A 26,589-nucleotide genomic window follows, 5' to 3' on the forward strand; every position below is an offset into this window, starting at 1 on the left:
TCAAACCAACAATTAACGATCACAGCAGACTGGCAAATTCAATGAGGCATCACAAAAAAACATGCCACACATGGAAGAGACATCAACATAAATGCATGTAAAACGAATGAATGGGCAGTCGTGGGAACAATCATGTACACAAACAATGTTTAGTGCAAAAAAGGAAGGGAATGGCTAAAGTTTTGATTAGAAAATGTAAACCAAACACAAATCAAGAGGTGATACTACGTACGGAGGATGACCTCCAAGCACAAAAGTTTCGGTGGTCTGAGCCGAACTCCGTCACCTCCTAAACATCACACACAGCAAAAGGAAAAGAAAGATGTACTTCATGGCCCTAATAAAGATTTACAGAGAAAAAACAAGCTTAATGTAAGACAGAAAGTGTAATAAATAAATAAAATTAAAAGTCATGGGCACAGACTTGCAATCAACTCTAAACAGCGATACACGTAAATGTACACCAGTGATTCACTCACCAGATACCAAACATAGTGGAAACGACTAAAAATCTTCATTTTCAACAAGGCTGTCCAATGGCCACAATCTTGTAACCCTTTTGGGGTCAAGAAATCTTCTGCATGTTCCGAATGTAGCATCTGACCAACACTCTCAGTAGCATGCCTATTTCTCTCAACAAATACACCTCCTCCTTTGACTTAGCGTATCTGTCAAAACACTGTCACTGCTGCTTCTGCTGTTGCTCCTCCTCCTCCTCCTCTTGAGGCGTTATACTTTGAAGGTCACCTGAGTGCCTGCTTGTGTGTTTGTTTGTGTTGGGGGGGATCCGATATTAAAGTAGACTGTGCAAAACAGCCCAGTCATCAAACATTTATCGGCTACTAAGGTTAGCAGCAACACACTCAGCCTTTTACTCAAAACAAGCTGTCAAAAGCCCTCGTGAAAGCAGACAAGCTCTATCTTCAGTGGCTGTAAAGTCAAGTCTGAGTAATACACACGGTGGGAATGATTCAGAAAATCATGGACGTCACCAGAAGTAGAATAAAATCACATGACCGTGCACAAAGAGAATGTATTGCACAAGGAATGCTCTATGTGTTTATTTTGCTGTTTACATTATAAAATGTGTTTAACAAAACTCTTTGGTTCCAAAAATAATGTCAGTTCAAAAAAATGTTGACTTTTAAAGCGCATCGTTTCTACCCCAAAAAAATAAAAAGTCATACACAAAGCAAATTAAACATTGTCATTTGCTCCACAAAAAATCAGTTGTAATTGTCGCGTGATATTTGATGAAACTGCCAGTTGAATGTTGTGGTCTATTAAAGTAATAATCATGAAGAGGTTAGTGTTTTTTCCCTTTGCCGACCCTTTAAAGCAGTGGTGTCCAAACTATTCCATTTAGGGCCGCAGTGGGTGCTGGATTTTATTCCTACAAAACAAGATGACATCTTTTCACCAATCTGGTGTCTCACAAGTGTAATCAGTTGATTGCAGTCAGGTGCTGCTTGTTTTAGCAAAAACGTCATTGGTTAAACAGTCTGTGCTCGATTGGTAGGAACAAAAACCAGGACCCACAGCGGCGCTTGCGGACAGGTTTGGACACCCATGCTTTAAAGGGAACCTCGGACTTAAAAACTTGTAGGCTCTAAGAAGCCACAACTGTTCTCTTTTACTAAAATATGTTATTAGAAACCCATAAAACATTGCCATTGATTCAAAAATCTATAATATTTAATACATTTTTTGACTTGCGGAGGACGGCATGTTCAATGCGCGCAATGGACACTCGCAGTGATGACATAGTTTGTCACTGTTACTAGACGAACACTACCGGTGTTCTGCGATTCCTTCTACGCAGCGAGACATCCAACACATGCGCACACCTGTTTCCATTGAACAGGATTTTAATTTTTCAAAACATACTAGCCAACTGAAACAAGTATGTGAAGTTCAAATAAATAAAAATAATAACAAAAAAATAACAAATATTCTAAAAAAATTCAAATAAATGCATCTTTTAGTTGAGTGTAGACCCACAGCTTAACATTATTATCGTAAGAAAAAAAATAATTGAATTGTTTTACATAAAAAGCAAGTGTGTATGACTCGTATCATGTTTACATTATACACACACTCTTTCTCAACACATACAGTTGTCAGAGGAAAAAAAAAACACGTTTTACCACTGCTAGACACACTAAACACGCTGGAGTTAATTGTCGTAGCTGGTGGGAAACTTTCATTATAGTATTTACTAACCTTTAATTTTTTTTATAAATGCAGCATGTTTTATGTCGGTTGGCCCTCTTCCTCTAAGCCGCAGCCGTCTGTAAATTCTGTAGCCGAAGTATTCCCATATCAGCTATTTAGTTTTCTTCAACTGGGGGAAAAAGTTCAGGTGTTTCACCTCCTCAAGCCATCGTGTAGCACAGCTGACTCACTGAGACTGAGCAACTGGGGAAGGGTTGAACCTTGCAGCTGCAAGCGAGGGATTTCTCTCTGCATTTATGCTACATAAAAAAATAGCTAATACCTTAGGGACAGTATGGCTGAAAACCTTTGCAGTTTTGAAACAGTGATGCTTTCATACCATGGTGTACCTTGGAACCGGTTATCGGCACATGCCTAGTCACGTAGCGTATTTAAACCATCCTTATTGGATAATACTATTTTTAAGTATTTTCTTAACGCATCTTTAGTATGGACTGTCTGTATGGATCTAAAAAAAAAAACAAGCTTAAAGCGCACGGTAGTACTTTGGGTGTCAAATTCACCTCTTGTAGGACGTTTCGCCGGTGTAGCACATTTTGGCAGCACACCGGTTTTTTCATTCTCTCGTCTCGTCTCATCCATTCTTTCCTGTTCATTTTGTTTTCGCTGCTCATTTTGTGAAAAATCAACAGTACTGTCATGCTCATTAATATTCTTCTCGGGTTCAAGTTGATCGGGTTGAACGGATGACATGTTTACGTCACTAAAGTCATACTCTGGATCTGGAAGCCTGGTAGCGTAACCCAGTGACGTCACCACCCTGCGACGTCAACAACAATGGTGGCCTACCAGTTAAACCAATTTTACAAATTGTATAAAAACGAAAACATCAAGAGGGTTTTTAATATCAAATTATTTTTACTCATAATAACGCTAGAATGACAAGTCTTTATTTCCAAGAAAAAAAAAAAAAAAGTCTGCAACGCAAAGTGGGTCATAGGGGGGGGAAGAAAAGCTGTCTTACCTGCAAAGCCGCCTGAAGTAAGTAGAAGAAGAAATTGGGGAAAAATCCGATCAGACAATCAGAGGAGTTGCGACAGAGCATTGTGGACAGACAACATACAAAATAAGAGCTTGACGATAAGAGTTAATGGGAAGCAAGCATGCATGCGCAAACATTACAACTGGTAAACAGACAACAGAATCGGATGAAAATGTGAAGACAAAATTAAACACCTCGTGTAATTTACCTCTATTGATAGTCGAATATTAGAGTTAAGTTAATATTTGTAATCTTTGCGTGTTAAAGAGGGTGTATATAGCCATCACAGAGTTTTACAAAGTAACTCGCTCAATTGTTATTGTTTAGCGTCAATATTTAATAATTTATTGGTGTGTGGTCAAGACCATCCTGTGGCATCACGTTGCATACGATCGCTGGTGGAATACTTCCACCATTCCCTTAAAGTATGCCAAGTGGGTTTTCATTTTGTCTTTTGTGTATTAGCATGACTTAGACAACTTGAATTTCCCCTCGCATGACCGAAAATAGACAAGGGCTGCATGATTAGGCATTGATAATTGTTTGACATCGAATTATTATAGTCCACAAGCTGAGATTTTAGAAGATATTTAATAAACTCCATTCACGCTAGGTTGTGGGATGTATAGACTGCAGTTTACAAGCTTCTCGCATGATTTGGATGTAGTCTCACTTTCGAGGGTTGATTCCGCCCCCCCCCAAATACATTTGAAATTTTATTCTACAGTCAGGTCATATACGTAGTTTTAACACACATGTTTAATATAGTATGTTGCAGAAAGACATTAACAGTACAATTATGTCTGCTATTTCAGCTACTTTAGTTAGCTACCTTAGTTTAAATTTGAGCAGTTACTTAGATTTGTACCTTTTGCTGGATGGTGGAGTGTTTTTGCTCCATGTCCCGCTTCTCTTTGGCAGCATCCACCACCAGCTGGTCCAACTGCAAAGGACATCAGATTAGTCAGGCATGCTAAACCACCTGGTCACACTCATTCCTCAAAACAACCACTCCGAGATTTCCCAAAAATAACTAAGGCCTTTTTACAATCTTATTTTCCAGTGCTTAATCCAAAACTGCTTTGGATTTAGAAACAAATGCAATGGATGAAAAGATGTCTCACTTTTCCTACATACAATTGATTAGAGTATAAACAACTTGAGAAAATCCCTGTCTAACAAATGACATTGACCCATTAGTAAAGAGTTCATCTTGTGGGAAATCAGATGGCAAATGAATGATTCTTTTCACCCTTGCAAGTAATCACTGCATTCATGGGGGAAAAAATGCCCTTCCGATCATAGACGAAAGCAACAAAAGCCCAGTGCCACAAATGCAACAGTTTGCCTCAAGGAATTGCGGTTCAAGTCTATTTATAATTTGTGCTCACAATTCGACCCAAAGCAGAATGCAAGACAAATGGACCATTCTCTAACAGGCCAATCCATAAAGAGGGTAACATTAACAAAAGTGAGCAAAATTTGAGACTTTCAGCTTCACAAATACATTGTTTCGTCACACCAATAATGAAAAAAAATGTAATTTCAATTTTTTCAAGTGAAATGTATAACCTTGTTAATATGATGTTTTTTATTTGCTTTTTCTGTGTGTGCATGCATATAATCTATTTTACTAATATAGGAGGACGGAACAAATAATTTATTTCCAGGAGGCTATATACATGAAGTACAGGCCAAAAGTTTGGACACACCTCATCATTTGTGCATTTTCTATATTTTCATTACGATTTACATTATAAATTCTCAATTAATATATCAAAACTATGATGGAACAAATAGAAGTAGCGGTTTGTACTTGGCAAGAAAAGGGAAATAACTGAAAACATGTTTTATACTCTACTTTCTTCAAAGTGTCCACTCTTTGCTCTGATTACTTTTTTCCCCTCACTTTTGGCACTCTCTTGATGAGCTTCAAGATGCAGTAACCTGAAAAGGTTTTCACTTCACAGGTATGGCTTATCAGGGTTATTAAGTGGAATTTCTTGCGTTTTCAATGGGGTTGGGACCATCATTTGTATTGCATTGAATGTGGTATGTCCAAACATTTGGCTTGTACTGTACTTTCATTTGACAATGGTTTGACAAACCTATGACGTAATTTCAGATTTTATTCTGGCGAAACATATTAAAGCATGCAGCTATCTGGTGTTGAGAGAAAAAAAAGATGCCTTTTGTTTTGTTTGGGCAGGAAATGGGTGGACTGCAGAGCAGCAGTATGATAGCATCAGATGGGAAATATTTTCCCGCTGTCACAACCATAACAACAAGTCCAGTCCAGTCCAGATTGTCTATCTACCTACATTTTATTCAGATGCGTTTAAAGCTCGCCAACATACGTTTAGAGAGTGAATCACTTTAACCTGAATGTTTTAAATGTCTACAAAGTCTATAATTGAAAACACCCAATTTATCTAGTACACTGACATCTGTACAAGTAACTTTTTTTTGGTAAGAATTGCAAACCAGATTTATTTACCTCTGTCATTTCCTTGTCCATCCACAATAACATATAAATAAAGGCAGATGTTTGTAGTATATCTTTCCTGCCCTTAGTCATAAATAGACAACAGACCTGCTGACAGCTCCTCCACACTTCCCTGCACAGCCGCTCCACCTTCTTCAGCTTCATGATTGAAGGAGACTTAAATCCTCTTGACCTTGCTTCTCACTTTTTGGATGTTGATTCTCCTCACTTGTCACTTTTGTACAGTTTAGTATGCAGCCTTCCAGATTCACACAGCAGAGTTCAGCTTCATTTTCCTCTCCCAATTTTCCTTTTGGTCTTTTCACAGTTGAAGCCATCCGTTTCCATACGTGCCTCTTCCTTCTACGTCAATCACTATGGAAGAATACACTCCGCCTCTTATCCTGTCCTAAATATGCATCAAACAACAGCTTCTATTTTCCTGATACTTCTCTCTTGCAAATAATGATTCCAATTTCAGCACCAGAGTTAAAAACCTGCACGTGTCTCACCACTCCAGTTTAGAGGAATGCTGTTTGAACTGTTCAGAAATCACTCACAAAAAAGCCTTCTCTCCTTTTCAACTATTGTACTCCAATACTTTCTTCTTCTCAAACTTGTCACTCACCCACTAACCGAAAAATGTCCTCTCATTTTGATTTTTTTCTTAATCCAGCCATAGAATCACCTGCTAACCATCCATACAAGTTCAATAAGATTCCTGAGTTTCTCCACCGCATTCTCTCAGCTTACTCGAAACTCCAGTGAGACTGACGGTGGGAAAACACATCTTTAGCCGCCTTCTTCCTCATTCTACTTGAGATCATCATCTCAGAGTCAAGCGCGGCCTAAAAGGGAGTGCTGTTTATCATAGGATGCACACACATTTACTTTACCTGCCGCTTTAAATTATTGTCCTCATTTTAAAATACCAAATGTTACAAGAATACAGTCTTTGACAAAGACAAACTCATTTAGAGTTCATAACAAAAAATGCTGTTATAATCAAACTATAGATACCACCAAGCATAATAATGAATGTTTATCCACCACACGGTACTGGTATGTAAACATTTCTTTCAGTCCGCAGCTTCGCCCAGAATAACTTCAAGTTCACAAAGGATCTGTTTTACAACTACGTATCCGTGTAAATTGTATTTACATTATAATACCAATATCTGCACTAATCTACTAAACAAATCGAACATGTAGCAGTTTTCAGCTATATAGTGGTACTTCGACATACGAATTTAATTCATTCCAGAACCTGGTTTGTATGTCGAAATGGTTGTTTATTGAGACAGATTTCCCAACAAGAATGAATTATAATTCGATTAATTCATTCCACAACCCAAAAACCTACAACAAATGCTTAATAAATACTGCAGGTGCAATTACTAATAGCAATAACACATAACAAAACCAATGATTAAAAAAAAAAAAAAAAAAAAAAAAAAAAACGGAAAAAATCATTTTTATTCACGTTAATTTACTGGCGAACGAGGGTCGAGATTGTATACATATTCCGACCGAATTGTCTGGCCAGTTCACTTACACACACACCATGCTCATATTTTACTATGATTTCTTTCTTCATTTCAATGATAAGCCTCACATTCTTCCTTTTTTTTCCACCACTACTGCCACCTGCACTAACCTTCTCAGGACCCATGATGATTTCTCTCACATGAAACTCCGACATGCTGCCATCTTGCGGGAAAACAATAAAATTGGGACACTGTCGTAAACGTCGTATCTCGAGCATTTGGACATACAGGTGTACTTCGACATACGATCGCTTTGACACGCAATCTTTTGAACATCAGTTGTAAAATTTGACATTTGTTTCTATATCTGACGGCATGCTCGAAATACAACGATTTATGACAGCGCCGCGGTTCGTTTTCCCGCAAGATGGACGCACAGTGGATTTTCTTGTGAGAGAAATCAACATGGGTTCCAAGAATGTTAGTGCAGGTGGTGAAAAAAAAAGGATAAAGGAGACGCTTACCATTGAAATGAAGATAGAAATGATAGACACTGATAAGCGTGGTGTGCGGGTCCGTGAAGTGGCTCGACAATACAGCCATAGAATGATTACGATCTCGACGGTCCTCCTCCGACCTCCGTTCGCTAGTCTTTATAAGTTAAGGTGACAATTATTATTACCGTAACATTGCCAAAGAAATTGCCAGCTTCGTAAGGTTTTTAATCATTTATTTGACAACTTGTGCAACACAACACGCCAACTGTCCGCCGCAGCTAACGCCAACAACAGAACATGAAAAGCATCTAATCCACCTCTCTAACTCTCACTTCAGCCACGCTATGCGTTCAAGTACACCACGCAAAACACATCTGCCACATTAGAACCTGATTCATTACATTATTACAGGTATCATTATTCCGATTTGTATTCATAATTCATTTGTTTTGCTACGTGTAATTGCTATCTGCAATAGTAGCAGCAGAATTAATTAAGGATTTAGTGTAGGTTTTCGGGCTGTGGAACAAATTAATGGAATTGTAATTATTTTTATGGGAAAATCCTGCTCGACGTTTAAAAAACTTACAAAGTCCTGGAACGAATTAGGTTTGTATGTAGAGGTACCACTGTATGTCGAGGCAGATGACCAGTCAAATATTATGTCGTATGTTGAATTAAAAAACGTATGTTGAGCTATCACTGTAGTCAGTTTGAAATATACAGAAAAGTATTTAAGACATAAGACATGCACTTGATTTTGAAACTATTGTAAATAAGTTCAAGTATACCTTCGTTAGTTAGTAAAAGCATCTTAACCCTCTATAGGGCTCTCAACTAACTCACTGGTTGCCATTGACTGCGCTAGACGGCCAATCCATTTTGTCTAAGAGACTCCTATCAAAATAGATTAGATGTCTAGTGGATCGTGTCAATGACACTGAAAGATGAGCATTCACTGCCAGTAATCCCAATGTAAATGAATTGTGTGTATATTTGTCAATGGCAGGCAATGAGTTTACCTATGATTGCTATGACATTTAATTACGATAAAATTAAAAAATAAACTTTAGAATGTTATTAGAGGCCATACCAGTTTGTTTTATTGATTTAAATTCTGTTAGTTTTTAATTATCATTTTATTACTTTAAGATTTTAATTATTCATGAAAACAAAAATAAAGGGTTAAAAGACATTGTTGTGAATGTAAGCATGTACTGTATGCATATTTTCTTGAGCTATCCTGTATGCTGGCTGTACCTGCCCTCCAAGCTGTTTCATTAGAGGCTGTAATTCACTGAAGAGGTCATAGCCTTGGTGAAAAAAGGTCAGGTGGGCATACATGAAGGACAGCATCTGCGATGGGGCCAAGGACAGTCATTAATATCCGGAGATCAAAAGTGAGCCAAGCCTCTTGACATGATGGAACATGAAGAATACGGTACTTACAGATTTTAAGATTTCTGATCTTCTCTTGGACTGTAGCACATTAATCTGCAGAAAAATTGAATAAAAATGTTGAGCTAGGTGATTGAAGAAAGGATGTAGACCCTACTCCTACTACAAGGATGAGGTTTTAGTAGTTCCACCAGGGGGAGCTCAACACGACCGCAGACGATACCCATGTCACCAGTAGTTTCTAAATTTTTGCCTCTAGCCTCGTCTTCGTTTCTCTATCTGCTTTCCTCCGTGCAACCAGCCCAGCTTCTTCTTCCCTTAAGATCTAATTATAAATAAATTGTTAAATCGGCTTGCAAAGCAACTTAAGGACAATACTGCAGAGTGGAGAAAAGAGAATGCAACTGCATATTGTAAAAATGTCAAAATAGCAAATATGTATTATGATGTATTTGTTCTTAACCCTAAAATGATTATAATTTCACTTGAAAATGATTACAAAAATTGGCTTTATTATGTGATGTACACACTGGTGTTGCATAACGTGAAGAAAAGACACCATTCTGAAAAATTCCAACTTCACTAAAACCCTCTGCATCTTTCATATTTTGTGTCACTTTAAACTCTAATATATAATTTGGCTAAATGCAACAAAACAGCAGCAAAGCTAAATTCCAGGTCTTCACAGTTTCTTACTATACCTATAAGTGGAAGGTTTCTTTCTGCTTTGCCAGCAGCTTGCCACATAGATTTCCGATATACAGCCGAGTTCACGGGAAGAACTATGAGAGCTAAGCTTGGTTTTTAAGAGACATTGTTATACATCACAGGGCAAACTAATAAACTGTTTTGTTTCAGCGAATCTGCATTTTTTTTATCCTAAGGCTTTTTAGATTGGCCTTATTTCATGTGAAAGTTATAGTTGCTATGATGCACTCTGGATTTTTATTTGGATTTCCACATACACTTCCTCTTTTCATGTTCTATACATTTTTTTTGATGAAACATACAACCCCACCCCAACACTATGCTATGTATACATCTATGCAAAATAACTGAAATAGGATTCCTCAGTGCTAATGGTACCCCTACCATTTTTGCAAAATCCCTATCATGTGGTAATGTACTTTGTATTTAGTGAGATCAAACATCTGAGCTTCTTTTTTCCTGGTACCACATCAGCATGTTTAACCCTGACTCAGCAAATTAAGACTTTCTGTTCAAATCTCTAACTGCTAGTTCAGCATTTGAGAACTCCTGCTTAATGAAAGATGCATGCCACAACTTATTTCATTCCTACTGAAAAAATATCCTTTTGGAGAAGTTTTTCTTCACGAGTTTCAGAAAACTATTGATTACGTCACTTTATTTTCGGTCATCCAATCATGCCATCCTACCTGTAAAACGTAGTCGAGGACAATGTGTCGGAAGCACTTTCGTGTGGCAGTCAGGATGTTGGTAGCCTCTTCTACTTCATGCTGTTTGTTGCGGGGAGCTTGGGCATTCTTATTCAGTGCTGCTTCCTTTTCTTCACTCACCTTGTCAAATTGCTTCTTGGCTTCTTTAAACTTACGTAGATCACTGGCAATTGAATAGGGTGGGCAGACAGGAAGAATTTTAGGTGGTTTTGCAAAGCCGTCACGTTGTCCATAAAGACCATAAGTGAAAGTGACATTTGAAAAGAAGCCAAGTTATCAGTCATTTTGATTCAACAGTTAACACTGAGAAAGGTGAATGATAAAAGTAATTACATTAAAAATCCACACAGACCCCAAGTTTTCATTATACTAACGAAGCCGTGAGTCTGCAAGTCTCTGCAGTGCAGACACATTAAATATTCTTGTGTCTCACATTTGCTGTTGTGTCTTTGGGCTTAGAGAGATTAAGTCATATTTGAATGCTCTAAGGCAGTGCATAAATATGAAGGACACATTTCCATGCTTCATCAGAGAAGCATTGTGACTAAAGATGTGGGTGTTAAACTCTGGTGAGCCGGGGGGCAAAATAAGCTAATTCCTTAAAAAAAAAAAAATTTTTTTTTTTAAACCTCATTAACAGGGGTTATGATCCCACTGCTTCTTTGAAGTACAAGCCCACCTGCAGCCCTATATTTGGAAACAAGTCCCAATTTAAAACACATTCAGCAACCTCCATCCACTCTAAAAGATATACTTTCCTTCTGCTTACATAATAAATATGACATGGCTTTAGAATAGAAATCAGTTCATGGTGACTTAAAAGCCCTCTTCATTCTTTTCATACTCACTCTTTAACAAATGTTTGAAGCTGGGTCTTGATTGATCTCTGGGCCTGATCAAATAATATCTGTACAGTACGAAAACAAAAAACAATCATTGTATGTAGATGTACAACTATTGTAGGAAACAAGAAAAATAATTTTCAAGAGAATAGTAGGAATATAACTGCAATCATTTGGCAGGGCACAAGATGTTTTCGCTAGGCAAGTGCACTACACTTGTTTGTCCATTGTGACATTGGCTTGCTTATTTTTGTTATTCAAGCCTACCTTATCTCATTGTGACATAGGCTTGCTTATTTTTGTTATTCAATCTTACCTTATCTACCACTGTGCAAAGATTTCTCACGACTACTTCATTCTTATTATAGATACTATGCATTTTGGAAAACAGAGGACAATAGTGTAGTTAGGAGAGGCAAACACCGTCAAACAGAGCACTGTTTGAGATCATGTGCTTAATGATTGCTGTATGGCAACAATCACTCGAGAAAAAGCTGATGTGACCAGCGTTTTCTAGACAAACTAATTCTCATGCCATACATCCATCCTTAATTGATAAATGTAAAAGAATACGGGTGAAGAATTGGAATAGCTTTGTGAAAATATACTTTAGTGTTGAATAACTGCCGATTGTCTATTTCTAGAATGTGTCTTATGGCACAAGCCCAAGTCTACTACACTGGTATTAAAAAGTATCTGAACCTTTTGGAATTTCTCACATTTATGCATAAAATCACCATCAAATGTGATCTGATCTTTGTCAAAATCACACAGTTACAAAAAAAGTGTCTGCTTTAACTAAAACCACCCCAAACATTTATAGGTTTTCATATTTTAATGAGGATAGGATGCAAACAATGACAGAAGGTGGAAAAATAAGTGAACCAACACATTTAATATTTTGTCCCCCCGACAGCAATAACTTCAACCAGACGCTTCCTATAGCTGCAGATCAGTCTGGCACATGATCAGTACCATAACATATCAGGCCCATTCCTCTCTACAAAACTGCTGTAGTTCAGTCAGATTCCTGGGATGTCTGGCATGAATCGCTGTCTTTGGGTCATGCCACAGCATCTCAATGGGGTTCAAGTCTGGACTTTGACTTGGCCCCTTCAGAACGTGTATTTTGTTGTTCTGAAACCATTCTGAAGTTGATTTACTTTTGTGTTTTGGATCATTGTCTTGCTGCAGCATCCATCTTCTTTTTAGCTTCAAATGTCTTAAAGAAAGCCTCAGGTTTTCCTGCAAAATATGCTGATTAACTTTGGAATACATTCGTCCATTAATGATTGCAAGTTGTCCAGACCCTGAGGCAGCAAAACAGCCCCAAATCATGACGCTCCCTTCACCACGCTTTAAGATGGGGATGAGGTTTTGATGTTGGTGAGCTGTTCCATTTTTCCTCCACACATGACATTGTGGGTTACTCCCAAACAACTCAACTTTGGTTTCATCAGTCCACAAAATATTTTGCCAAAACTTCTGTGGAGTGCCCAAGTGCCTTTTTGCGAACAATAAACGAGCAACAATGTTTTTTTTTTTTTTTTTTTTTTTTTTTTTTTTTTTTTTTTAAGACAACAGTGGTTTCCTCCATGGAATCCTCCCATGAACACCATTCTTGGCAATAGTTTTACATATAGTTGTTATGTGCACAGAGATATTGGACTGTGCCAGTGATTTCTGTAAGTCTTTACCAGACACTGTTTTTATAACTGTGTGATTTTGACAAAGATCAGATCACATTTGATGGTGATTTTATGCAGAAATATGAGAAATTCCAAAAGGTTAAGATACTTTTTCAGACCACTGCAGGGAAATTGTTGAAGTTGAGATGCAGCATCAAAACAGTCAGAGCAATTGGGTTTTGTCATAGGCCAGCATAGGCCAGCTGTCAACAGGGAATTCCTATTCTGTGGAACATATCCTGTTCCACATGGAAAAGCGTACCGTGTGATAGTTGATCATCTCCTGAAGGCTTTCTGCAAACTTTGAGAGACTGGACTGTGGAGGCAAAAGACAGTGAAATTAATCAACAGAAGATTTTTGGCAATTAGAAAACAATGATGTGGCCTACTCAAACGCAAACTTCCCCATTATTATTTTGTAGAAGGACAACAAAACATTCCTGCTCCTTAAAATACTTACACTCTATATAAATAATTATAATCAGCCCAGTTAAAATGCTGTTTTATGACGTTAAAATGAAACCAAGATATATCACGCAATGTGACCTATGACTTATATGGCCTATTGGAAAAAAGCATTTTTAGAAGGCAAATAAAAATTATTGAATGAATGTGGCAAGTGTGCAGGCATCGAATAACTTGGATGCAGAATTAACCAGTTCTATTCAAAATAATTTTATGGGATCTGGGTGTAAGCACTCACATGCGATAATTTAGAGTGCCTATAATTTCTGTTAGTAGGTTTCCCTGATATTGTTTTGAATTCGATCTGAAGATTAAAGGCTTTGTAATAACCCCTGTTATTTTGAACTATTTGTGTTTTCTTACCTTGTCTAAGGCCAAAATTCAAGCTGATGAAAAACAACCCCAAATCATTATGTGGCAGTCAACTCTAACTGTAGGCAACAGTCTTCTTTTGGTGACGAGCAGTGTTTGCACAGAGAAACAAAAATTTTGGTACCAAGGTCTAATAGTTCAGTAGTTGATGTAATTTCCCACATTTGGTTCTTTTTTTTTTTGAGATTTTGTTTTAATTTTCATTTACCTTTGTAAAGATATTTTTGTAAAGAATTGTCAAATTTAATGTCACTTTAACTGAGGTCAAAGGTTTAAAATAATTTATCTTTTTATTAGGGGCGCATGATATCCATTTTTTTAAAACCAATACCGATAACTTCCTGCTCCTCAAGGCCATACCGACACGATAACCGATAATATATATATAATTTTAAAATGTATATCCACATGGTTTTTTGAACACGTGTAGGCCAAAAATACTTGTGGTGGATTCAGCATAGACTTGCCTTTGACCTAACCAGAATTTTCATGATGACATGAACATTATTATAATGAACAAAACAAACACAAGAACAGTTTTGACTTCAAATTAAGTGCCCATATTTATTTTTTAAAATAAATTAAATTTGAGTCAATCACAATCAATTAGTCAGTATCATTGACGATGTGTTCCCCTGAATAATGAGCACTGAACTAAAACAAACATAAACTCCACACGTATTGTGCTTTGTCAGCAGATAAAATATTTGGTGCGAGAGGAGACTTTTGTGGTCTTGGTCCATTAAACAACTCAAACGCACACATCCAAATCCACCGACACCGTGCAAAAAAATTATATATTGTCGGGCTTCTTAATAATGTTATTGGATTTATTGTGATGAGGTCATAATTCCTATTATCGGACCGATAATTATCGTGCACCTCTACTTTTTATGTCTGGATTGGGGCAACTATTTTATCCACTGAATGAGCAGTGGCTATCATTTGTACTGCAACTTTTATATATTGTTTTGGTCCTGTGATTTGTAAACAAAACTTGGTTATGTTATTTTTTGTCTCAGTCAAGTCAAAAACACAACTTAGTAGTGCTTCAATGCGCAATTTCATCAATTAAATTCTTTCAAATACAGCTCCAATTTTAAAAACACAAAACAGGCATAAATCAGAATTAGGTTTACCTCGATGACTTCATCTTTGGTAGATTGGAGGGCTAGCTCCCGGATCCCGTTGACAAACTGTTTGTTGGCAGCATTGTAAGCTTTCCCAGCATCTATCATCCCAATACACAACTTCACCAGCTAAAGAAAGATAACATCACGTAAGTATATCAAGGGTGCAAAAATTTTGACTTTTATTCAGTGGTGAAACGCATGACTTAAAAACAACATTAATTCCTTAGTAAAAACAAGGCAATTGTTTCCCTTCTAGGTCACTGGTAGGATAGAGATAATTTCAGGTTATGTAAACATAAACAGAGCTTGGCTATACTCTATTCGCTCCCACAGATGTCCAAGCCAAAATGCAGCAAACAAAAAAGCAACCTCAACTGTCAAGGTCTGAAACAAACACCAGTGCACCCATTTCCATATCTATTAAGAAAAAGATTTTAGTGTTGGGGAAATTGTTTATCCTAATGATGGGTGAGATAAACCTAATAGTGCATAGTGCATTTTCTTTATAAAATTTGTTTCCATTTTCTACCCTGTATTTGGGTTCCTTTCCTTCATCCATTGTCTATTGCTTATTCTCTTCAAGGTCAAGTCAGGGGAAGCTACAGTCTGTTCAGGTTAACTGTGTGTAAGAAGTGCCTTATTGCCTGTCAATCACAGGGCAAAACCTCATGCAAGCACTGGAAGCATCTTGTAAACTCCACATGTCCAATTGCTCATAGGCTAGTCATCATGTGGCTGTAGAGTCCCTGGTTAAAGCCACTGATGAGAAATGTCAAAAATATGTGAAGAACTCTACAAAGTTTGAATACACTGGCAAAGGCAAGTATATATTTACAATTGTTGGGCACAAAAAAAATGTGTGGACAATGAATGCAACTGGCATCAACAAATTCACAGCTTGATGTATTGTGTCAATATGGAAAGGAGTTAAAAATATACAAAGTACGTAGTCAGCAAGGGGGGGAAATTTAAGTGTCTTTGGAGAACTCACTAACAATTATGGGAGTTATAGGGATAATGCTTTCAAAATTTCTTGTTTTAAGTGTGTTACTCATGTGTAAGTATTAAACATCTCCACCCATCAATACACACACATACACACACACCCAAACACACACGCACACAGGCGACTACTAACAGACACTCCCACTCCTCCAATAGATACTTCCTCTTTATAGAAAGAGGGGAAGTGAACGCCGGACTGAGTCAAAGAGATGGGGGTTATGAGCAGGAGGAGGGTGAGAACCCTGTAATTCCAGGAACAATGAACATGAATAGTTTAGGCCCAAGGACATTCCCTCAGTTAGTAAACATGTTGCTTGGGCAACAGAGATTGGCTTGCTTTACGATATGAGATATGGGATGACGGGGAACTAGGAGTGTAACGGTACACAAAAATCTCGGTTCGGTACGGACCTCGGTTTTGAGGTCACGGCTCGGTTCATTTTCGGTACAGTAAGAAAACAAAATGCAAAATATAAATGTGCGAGTTGTTTATTACACACCTTTGTGTTTTCAACACTAGGAACATTAGCCTATACAAAGCTAAAATTCTGGTCAAAAAGTAGCGGGTATTTAAAGATAATAATCCAGCAACAATTTGCCTTTCAGACCCTGCGTATTGGTCAGCTTTCTTTCTGAAAAAAAGAAGAAAAAATGAAGTCCTGTGCTAAAGAGAAAAGCAATCCCAATGACAAAAGATTTTAACATGTATTTTACAAATGAAATGCCTCGATGAATCTTTTTTTTGTTATGAACGGTTTTCAAAAGCTTCATTGGTGGATTTTCTCAAGCTAAAACGCCACACAGAAATTAATCAATTTAATTATGTAAGCAGGATCTGTGTATTATTCCTATTGTTTAATTACAGGTGTTTTAGCTCATTTCAGTTTATTTTATTTAAATGGGCTATTATTTATTTTATTATGTGTTTATATTTTACAAATGTGATGTAGTATTTATTTATATTGTATATTTTATGTTGTATAACTTTAGTTCCTATGTGAATATTAGTTCCTACTTGTTTTGTTGTGGTAGGAGGGTTTTGCATTGAACACGGGGCCGTGTTGGTCATTATTATAGCAGAGAAGACAGCAGTAAATCAACAAAGACAAGTCAACTGCGCCCCGATCTACCACTCAAGAGATCTGATGGACTCAAAAAGTAGGTTACGATTGCATATTAGTTTGAAAATCAACCGGATCCACCGTATTTTACACGAGTGACTTCCGGTCTGCCCGATCCTAGCTAGTAGTATTGACGCAGGAGGGTCGCGTCTCGCGTCAAATAATAAACTCTGCCGTTCTTTTCGCGAGCGTCGTGTTGAGCTGCTTCTGGGACGCGTCTAACACGCGGCCGCACTGCGACTGGTGTGCATTGGCTGATTGACTTTAACGACTGCGTTTCACTGCGTTGTCGCGGCGGCCGCGTTGTCGCGCCGTTGACGTTTCTGGGTTATACTGTCCTACCGTGTTGGTCCTCATTATAGTAGAGAAAACGGAGTAAATATAATCTACACAAAGAAACTGTAACCCGATCGACTCACAGCTTCGAAAAGTAAGGGTTACATTACGTCAGAAACTCGTTCGGTACGCCTCCGTTCTGAACCGAGCACCACGTACCGAAACGGTTCAATACAAATACATGTACCGTTACACCCTTACGGGGAACTAATGAATATTAAAGAGATTTAAAATAACATTAGTGGGCGCACAAAAGCCCCTCATCTTACATTTTAGGGTTGCAAGTACAACATTTAGCGGCACACATATATTTATGTTTACTGTATTTTCTCCACCATAAGGCGCACCTAAAAGTCAAAAATTTTCTCCAAAATGAACAGTGCACCTAATAATGTGGTGCGCCTATTATGTAGACGGAGTACGAAAATATGTCTGTCTGACTGAGCAATTTCTGAAAAGGCTGACATAAGTGAGAGCCATACGAGAACCTTAAAGGGAGAAGGTTTCGTGTAATAGGAGGCGTGCCCCCAGTAGCTATAACGTTCGAGTGTGCGCATTAGGCTAAACAACATTGGTTTGGCGAAGGACCCTTAAAAATGGCATCTACTGCAAAGAGACAAGCCTACGAAGCCCAGTTCTAACTCAAAGCTATCACCTACGTGAAACAAAAAGAAACTGCCACCTATGGTGATTTCTAAGAGGAAGACGCTGCCTAAAGAAAGGTTTCCAGCCAGAGTCATTGTGAAGGCTGATCAAAAGGGCTGAATGGACGAGAAGATGAGAGAGTGGCTGAGGGGAAGTGTACGTCAAGCGACCGGATGTTTTTTTCCACGCGTCACCATCCCTGTTGATCTGTGCCCCATGCGCCCATCTCACGCCTGCTGTGTGGATGTGCATCTAATGAACTCGGAGCTTTCCATCGTTCCAGGAGGCTTGACGAAGGAACTCCAACCGCTGGACGTCGGAGTAAACCAGGCGTTTAAAGTCGAGAGCGCCGTGGGAGCAATAGATGACGAATGGAGAACACAGATTTACAAAGACTGGGGATCAGCGCCAGGCAAGTTATGCCACAATTTGCGAATGGATTGTGGATGCTTGGGCTAAGGTGTTTGCCTGCACTGTTGTTTGTGCTTCGGCAAAGCCTTAACAATTTCAGAGGCGGAGGAGACGCGCGGCAAGGAAACCGACTCTGACAACGACTAGAGTGAACCTGCCACGTATTGTGTTTGATTTGAGGACCATGTTAAATTCTTTGTACAATTGAACTCAATTTTGCTCCTGCTGCCTTATAAAAAAAAAAAAAAAAAAAACGCTAGCGTGTATGCTAGCCCGTGCTAGTGTATGTTTTTCATGCATCCAATAATGCGGTGCGCCTTGTGTGTGTTAAATACAAAAATATTACCCAAAAATGAACCTGCGCCTTTAAACAGGGTGTTCCCTATGGTCGCGAAAATACAGCACTTTCATTCTGAGCATATTTCTAAAAAATATATATATATTCTACCAACTCAATTGTGTATTTACCACCAACTGGAATTAATTGTGGAGCAGATGCTTGTCTGCAAAATATTAAATACTGTATCATAATAATATTTTTTTAGGGCTGACAAAGTTATCGCGTTAACGTGTGGTAATTAGTTTTTTAATTCATCACGTTAAAATATTTGACGCAATTAACACACATGCCCCGCTCAAACAGATTAAAATGACAGCACAGTGTTACGTCAGCTTGTTACTTGTTTTTTGGTTTTTGACGCCCTCTGCAGGCGCTTGGGTCCAACTGATTTTATGTGTTACACCATGACTGAGCATGGTGTAATTATTGACATCAACAATGGCGAGCTACTAGTTTATTTTTTGATTCAAAATTTTACAAATTTTAAAACGAAAACATTAAGAGGGGTTTTAATATCAAATTTCTATAACTTGTACTAACATTTATCTTTTAAGAACTACAAGTCTTTCTATCCATGGATCGCTTCAAGAGAATGTTAATAATGTTAATGCCACCTTGTTGATTTATTGTTATAATAAACAAATACAGTACTTATGTACCGTATGTTGAATGTACATATCCGTCTGGTGTCTTGTCTTTCCATTCCAACAATAATTTACAGAAAAATATGGCATATTTTATAGATGGTTTGAATTGCGATTAATTACGTTTATTTTTAAGCTGTAATTAATTCGATTAAAAAATTTAATCGTTTGACAGCCCTAATTTTTTTTTTTTTTTTTGAGTTGCATCACAAAGGTCCTGGTTTTAACCACCGTTCCCTAAGAACAAAGATAATAGACATATAGACAATATTGTGTTACTAAACCAAGTATGTTTTGTGAAATAAATATTGACGTCGTATTTCAAAAAGACCATCCCATTTAACAGTTGATATACTTTCGTACCTCTAAATACGAAAGCTTCGGTCCACAAAATATTCAGATTTTACGAAAAGTTTTTTGAAGCTTTTTTCACGAAAAATTATTTACCATACGAAAGATAAAAAGAGAACTAATTCCCGCTCACATAAAATTATACAAGTCATGCTGTAAACACGCCATAAGATCCTGTGCCCTTTTGGTCAGATTCTTTCCTATTATGTTTAGTAACATTATTCTGCTCTACTATTGACCTATTGTTGATAACGCTTAACTATGGGTGTCGCAGTGTGATATGTGCACAGGTCTGATGGTGTTATCGTTGTTGTAGCGGGCTTGATGTCTTTGCCAAAAGAGCACAAGTCACCTCGCGTTTTTGTCTCAGGAAGAGTGTTTTTACCCCCACACACTGTCTGCTACATTGGTATCACTTTCAACTTTCGGACATAACCTCGCTCGAATGGTGAGGTTCCATATTTTCCAAAGCTGTCCCGACTAGTCGACATAGTCGACGTCATCGATGACGTAAATCCGTCGACGAGCACAACATCCCGTCGACGGTTAATGAAGGGTTAAAAAAATATATGCGTAGAAAGTTCAGAATGTCGGACGCTTGGTATGCAAGCGGGGAAAGCGGCACAAAGCCAAAAAAGCGCACCAGAGTCCAAAACATTGACTTATTTTTAAAGAAACAAAGGAGGGTAAACTGTTGTGTCCTATCTCTTTAGTGCCAAGCTTGGCTGCACATCGGCCGTGAATGATAACAACAGGAGATTGTAAGTCCGTCTAACTAACTAATGACGTGTTTTATTGAAGTTGCTAAGCCTGTCGCGATATGCAATGAGCCCATTTATCGCATGGTAAATAAAAATGAGGGCGGTCATTTTCACGGCGTTTTATCGCTGCGCGCCCGTGCGTGCATACATTTGTGCGTGCGTGGTGATGGCATATGAGACTCTCCAGTTCTTTTCTCTCATCAACACGCTGTAGAATTAAAGTTCAGACATACAAATTAAGAAAACACATCTATATTAAACACTATATATGTTAGCATTGCTACATTGAGGTGAATGGGGAAAAAAGACGACCTACTTTCGCTGGCTATAAAACAGGCAGCCTTCTCCAAAACTTGCAGTTAAAAGGAGACACTTCAAACATGAAAAATCGCTGGTTAACAGCATTTGAAAAGGAAGAAAAATCTATTACTGACAACACATGCAATGACAAAAAGTGCTTTTTTTGCGGAGTGTAAAGCTTAACACTAGAAGTCCCAGAGAATTCTGCTACTCCTAACAGTCCCAAGCAATGGCCAATTTGGCCTCTCCTCCAAAAAAACCCAGAGGTGGCCTAAATGACCCAAGTGCTTTTGAATTAGCAAGTCGTTGTCCGACAGACAACAGCCGTTCATATGGAAATGCAACCACTTGTGTTGGTATGCGGCCCAAATGGAGGGGAACACACAACAGTAGTACTATTCATGTAATATTATGTGTCAGTTCAAGTCAAGCTACATTTATGGGGTTTTGCACATTTTAATAATGTGTATTGTTTTACGATTTTACTGTCGGAAAAAAATATCTCTGACAGTGTATTTGTGGGGCCTTTATATGCTAGCAATATTTGTTATAACAGTATATTTGTGATGCCTGCAGAAAATAGAACATTGAATCAGTATCAAATGTAAAACTGAAATAAGAGTCTGACAAAGTTAATTTTTGTCTTTTCTTCCTGGTATTTATTGATGCACAGGATTCAAACAAGAGTAATCACAGCAAATCAAAACTATCAAGTCAAAACGATGAAATACTATAGAAAACACACATAAATGTACCTCTTATACACCCTCTATCCTCTATACTGGACTTGTTGAAAGGTTATCAAGATTTTTTTGTTTTCCTGGGACTACTTGTTATACAATGAGGAGCAATTATTTGCACTCCTTGTGATTTTGCCAGTTCACTCACTTTGAAAAGAGGTGGAGGTCTGAAATTTCAATCATAGATGCATTTCCACTCATAGAGACAATCTAAAAAAATCCAGAAATCACATTGTATGATTTTAAAAATTTATTTGTTATATATTTTTATCTAATGGGGTTCAGTTCAAGTATTTGTGCACCTGAGAATCAGCAATAATTATGACACTCAAAGAGTTGTCATTCTACCTTAAAAAAAAGTCCACCTTTACCCCACCCGTTTGAGCTCATAACTGTCACCCGTGCACCCCACAGTCAGTTATAATCCACCCGCTACCATGGGCAATACCAGAGAGATTTCGAAAGGCAGCAGGTAAAAAAATTGATTAGCTCCACAAAGCTGGAAAAGGCTACGGGACAATTGGAGAGCAGGTTGGTGAGAATAAATCAACAGTTGCAGCAATTGTTAGAAAATGGAAAAGGCTAAACATGACTGATAATCTACCTTGGACTGGGGCTCCATGTAAAATCTCTCCTCGTAGGGCATCACTCATGATGGGAAAAGTGAGGGCTCAGCCTAGAACTACATGGCAGGAGCGAAACCTTGCTGAGTGAGGCTGCTTTCTCTTTCGCCCAACCCCCTCCTCAGCTAAAGTAGCCTGACTTGAGCCTTTTTCGCCCAACCCCCCCTCCTCATCTAAAGTAGCCTGACTAGTAGTCAGACACTTCTTTCTTACTTGCCTACTGCAAAAATTGCTTTTAATAATTCTAATTTATTCGGATGTATTTGTTTGAATACCCTCTACTTGTTAAAAAAACATTTTTGTAAAGATCAGTTCACAATTTGCTGTCGATATACATTGATATACATAGATATTCAGAAATACTACAACTAAGCACACCAAACAACAGTGGTAACAAGAAAAACACCTCACATGAAATGGCTGGGAAAAAAATATGCAAGACTAGTAAATACCACTCTTGCTTCAGAAACAAGCTATCATTCAGGCAACTTTTGCATTCAAACACATTTTGCTTTCATTCAAGTGACTTTTGTTTTCAATTGAAAATATATACTTTGATTGAAGGAACCTTTTTTTTTGGATTGACTAAGACATACACAAATCTACCTACAAATTTATCAATCTACAGTAGGCAAGTAAGAAATATGTGTCTGAAACAAATTGACTAGTAGTCAGGCTACTTTAGCTGAGGAGGGGGTTGGGCGAAAGAGAAAGCAGCCTCACTCAGCAAGGTTTCGCCCAACCCCCTACACAGCTAAAGTAGCCTGACTTGAGCCTTTTTCGAGTCTTGAGTCCTACTTATGAAGATGGTATGTCCTGTATCGGAATTTAAACAAATACATATAAAAACAAATTTCCCATTTATTTTCAATGGCAAGTAATCAAGGTCCCTGTGATTTTTTTTTTTTTACCATTTATCATGACAGCCCAATGAGATTGTATACCGCTAACTCTCATATAGGTGAATTAAAAAAAAAAAAAAAAAAGTAAAAAATCTGACCTACGTTTTTTGGGGGAGGAATGAAAAAATCAATTCAATCAGTTAACATAAACATCTTTGATGTGAAATGTTTTATATTGTATATTTGTAATAACGTGTAGAACAAGAAAAGTAACGTGTTACTTTGCTGAGTAACAATTTACTCTTACAATGAGGTAACTGAGTTACTTCTCCCAAAAAGTAATTTAGTTAGTAACTTGTAACTAATTACTTTTTGAAGTAAGATTGACAGCACTGTTTAGTACATATTCCCTTCATAATAATTAGGACTATTAGGACATTCAGTCATTATTTCAGTGTGTTCAAAGAAACTGTTCAGGGCTGCTAACTTCAGACAAAATGACCACAATTCATGCTCCATTAGATCCAGTCATTCTAAACGATATACATGAGCTTGCTTTAAACTCAAATTGCAGTTCTAAAACGTTTTTTTTTTTTTTTTTTGCAAAAACAATGTACACATTTGGGCCATTTTTTTCTGTTTTTCTGTGTGGAGTATAGGAGAAGTAAGTTAAAAGTTTGTAAAAAGCGTAAAACTCCATAAATAAATGTAAATTAATAAATGTAGCTTGACTTGAACTGACAAAAACTATCACATGAAGTGTGCAACCGTGGTGTGTTCCCCTCCGTTGGGCCGCATTCTAACACAATGTATGTCTAGTGGTTGCATTTACATATGAATGGTTGCTCAATGTCGGACAACGACTTGCTAATTCAAAAGCACTTGGGTCATTTGGGCCACCTCTGGGTTTTTTAGGAAGAGAGGCCAAATCGGCCATTGCTTGGGGATATTAGGAATATTTGTCTTGGGGAAGGGCCGAGTTGGCCTCTGCTGGGTTTTCTAGTGTTAAATTAGCGGTTTAGCGAACGTACTGCCGGTGAACATTTCAAAATAAAAGCATGTAATATTCATCATATGAATAACGATTTCTGGAGTTAATCCCACATACTTCAGAATCTACACTAAGAATACCTTTAAAATGACACCCTTTATGAAAATTCTGATTGGCAATGAATAATTATTATAATACTATTATATATAGTACTACAGTATACTATAATATTAATGCTAGGTATTTTTTTAAGAATTTTTTGGAATCATTTTGGAAAGGTGAAGTCAGTGTTCTGAATCTGTTTACATTCCATTCTTTTGCACAAGTTAATTCTATCAGCATTTGAACTCATTGTTTATTTGTGATTTATTATTGTTATTTATCTGTTTATTTGTACTTTAATCAAGAATTTAAGTGTTCCAAAATGAAATGTTTTTGTGAATTTACAAGCGTCAAAAAAAAAATTTAATTGCTAAGTTAGTAAAAAAAAAAAAAAAAAAAAAACATTTTTTTTTTATTATAAGATTAGTCGACTAATCGTAAAAATAGTCAGCTGACTAATCGGAAGAAAATTAGTCGTTTGGGACAGCCCTAATATTTTCTTATTTCTTTTTTGCATTATGTTATCTACTTCATTACAGGTATTAACGGTTTGGTTAGGTATATTTAATGACTCTAATGTATTTGGCTCTTATTTTAATCTGGTTGTACTCTAATTATAAAATTTTATGTGGTGTTTTGGTAGCACCTAGAATGATTTAGGCGATTTACATGTAAAACGTGGTTCATTATCTTGAGGTACCACAGTAGACATGTTTTACTTAGCTACTGCACCAAAGGATGAAACTGCAATATCCCATTTGCACAATAGGATTCAGAGTTTGCAACTGAACACAATAGAACAAAATGCACAATCAAGTAATGTTTTTCTTGGGTGGTACTCACTTTGTCAAGCTTAGATTCCAACTCACACACATCCCCCTCCACTTCCTCTATGGTAGCTCTGCGGAGGAAAAATACAACATTTAATAAGAAAAGTTGGCTTTTGTCTCCTCCTAAAACACAGTTGCTTAATAAAAATCATAAAATCAACAATGTGAAATGTTTTTGAGAGATTGCACTATGCTAAATTTTTGTTGTGCACTTTTCTCTTATTGGGTCGTTACATTGGCTAAAATACATAATTTATGAATAGCATTTTATAGATACATGGATAATATCATTTATAAATGCATGAGGTCAGTGACGGTCCACTCAATGACAGAAAAACAATGTTTGAGAGAGTGATCCAGTGAAATTGGGCAGATGAATTAAGAGCAACACCCTTTTCTGTAACAGCAGCGGGACATTTGCCAAACTCCCTCCAGCTGTTTGTCCTTTCAAATGGAGCCACATAATCTGGGGTCATGTCAGCTAAAGAGGCTGCTTGGCCAGCTCTCCACTTTTAGCAAGAGATGATCAGATGAAGAACCAGAACCCAGAGAAGAAGGAAATTGCAGAAGCAGTGTTTGCTTGAGTGACGTCACAACTTTTCCAGGATGCAGAAATCTTTTTACGCTATCTACTAATAACCAGTGCATCTAACTTGATGTATGTTTTTCTTTTATTCAGATGTAGAGCAAAGGCTTAGAGTTTAAAAAAAAAGTCAATGGAGACACACTTTAAATACCGTTGAAACACAGCCTAGTGGCTAGCAGTGGCGAGGCTCCAAAATGCCTGTAATTTGACAAAACTTAGAAGATGAGTCCATGAATTAATTAAAAAGATGATATTACTTACCGTTCACTAGGGCATTAGTATTCATTGCAGTGCAAAAATATTTTCACACACAAAAATATTTTTCACAAAGCACAAATATTTTTTGCGAGTGCACAATTATGTTTATTTATTTGTAATTATTTTTACGAACATAAAATTTTTTTGCAAACACAAGATGTCTCTGACATTATTTTAATCCCATACAGATTACAGTGCGTGGCATCAATGAGATTGCATCTATTTGAAGCTCACATGCTCCTGTGAAGTGGGTGGGTGATACAGGTATTTTCTTTTGAGACCAAAGCACTTTTGGCAAATCCTCTGATGTCTGGCTCCAACAATCCAGCACCCCCCCCCCACACACACACACACACACACCGTTAAAAGGTAAACGGCCCCCAACCTCCTTAAAATGTAAACATGCACAACAAAATTTGTTTTGATTTCATGAAAGTGAACAGAATTAGACTTTCTATTTCAGAAATGTCATAACCTTACACAAAATCTAGGCAGACATTTACTATGCCACTTATGATACACTGTAAACTATCATATGTCTACTGTCTGCTAAGCACTGCATTTTTATGTCCAAGATGAAACAAATGTGAGAAGCAAGACATTGTGGTTAAAAAAGCCGGGTAGTAAAGTTGAAACTGAGGCTAGATAAAAACTGAGCAGAGTCCTTAAACCATAAATAGGAAAAAAGCCAACTTTTAAAC

The 26,589-nt window shown here is 37.4% G+C and overlaps 1 protein-coding gene across 4 annotated transcripts in view; it reads right to left on the reverse strand.

The window, feature by feature from the left end:
* LOC130918568 (arf-GAP with coiled-coil, ANK repeat and PH domain-containing protein 2-like) overlaps window positions 1-26,589 on the reverse strand; it is a 76,655-nt gene that overhangs the window by 32,567 nt on the left and 17,499 nt on the right. For 3 of the 4 annotated variants that reach the window (XR_009063783.1, XM_057840372.1, XM_057840370.1), the window contains exons 2-9: window positions 25,058-25,115; window positions 15,009-15,128; window positions 13,295-13,348; window positions 11,351-11,409; window positions 10,482-10,665; window positions 9,136-9,180; window positions 8,947-9,042; window positions 4,086-4,160 (exon numbers count right to left, since the gene is read on the reverse strand). Coding sequence is in view for 3 of the 4 variants with exons in the window: in XM_057840372.1 (XP_057696355.1) it covers window positions 4,086-4,160; window positions 8,947-9,042; window positions 9,136-9,180; window positions 10,482-10,665; window positions 11,351-11,409; window positions 13,295-13,348; window positions 15,009-15,128; window positions 25,058-25,115 (691 nt within the window). In the remaining variant the exon portion in view is untranslated. The remainder of the gene's footprint in view (window positions 1-4,085; window positions 4,161-8,946; window positions 9,043-9,135; window positions 9,181-10,481; window positions 10,666-11,350; window positions 11,410-13,294; window positions 13,349-15,008; window positions 15,129-25,057; window positions 25,116-26,589) is intronic. The other variant, XM_057840371.1, reaches the window with a different exon arrangement.

Source organism: Corythoichthys intestinalis, chromosome 7, assembly GCF_030265065.1.
Source record: "Corythoichthys intestinalis isolate RoL2023-P3 chromosome 7, ASM3026506v1, whole genome shotgun sequence".
NCBI lineage: Eukaryota > Metazoa > Chordata > Actinopteri > Syngnathiformes > Syngnathidae > Corythoichthys > Corythoichthys intestinalis.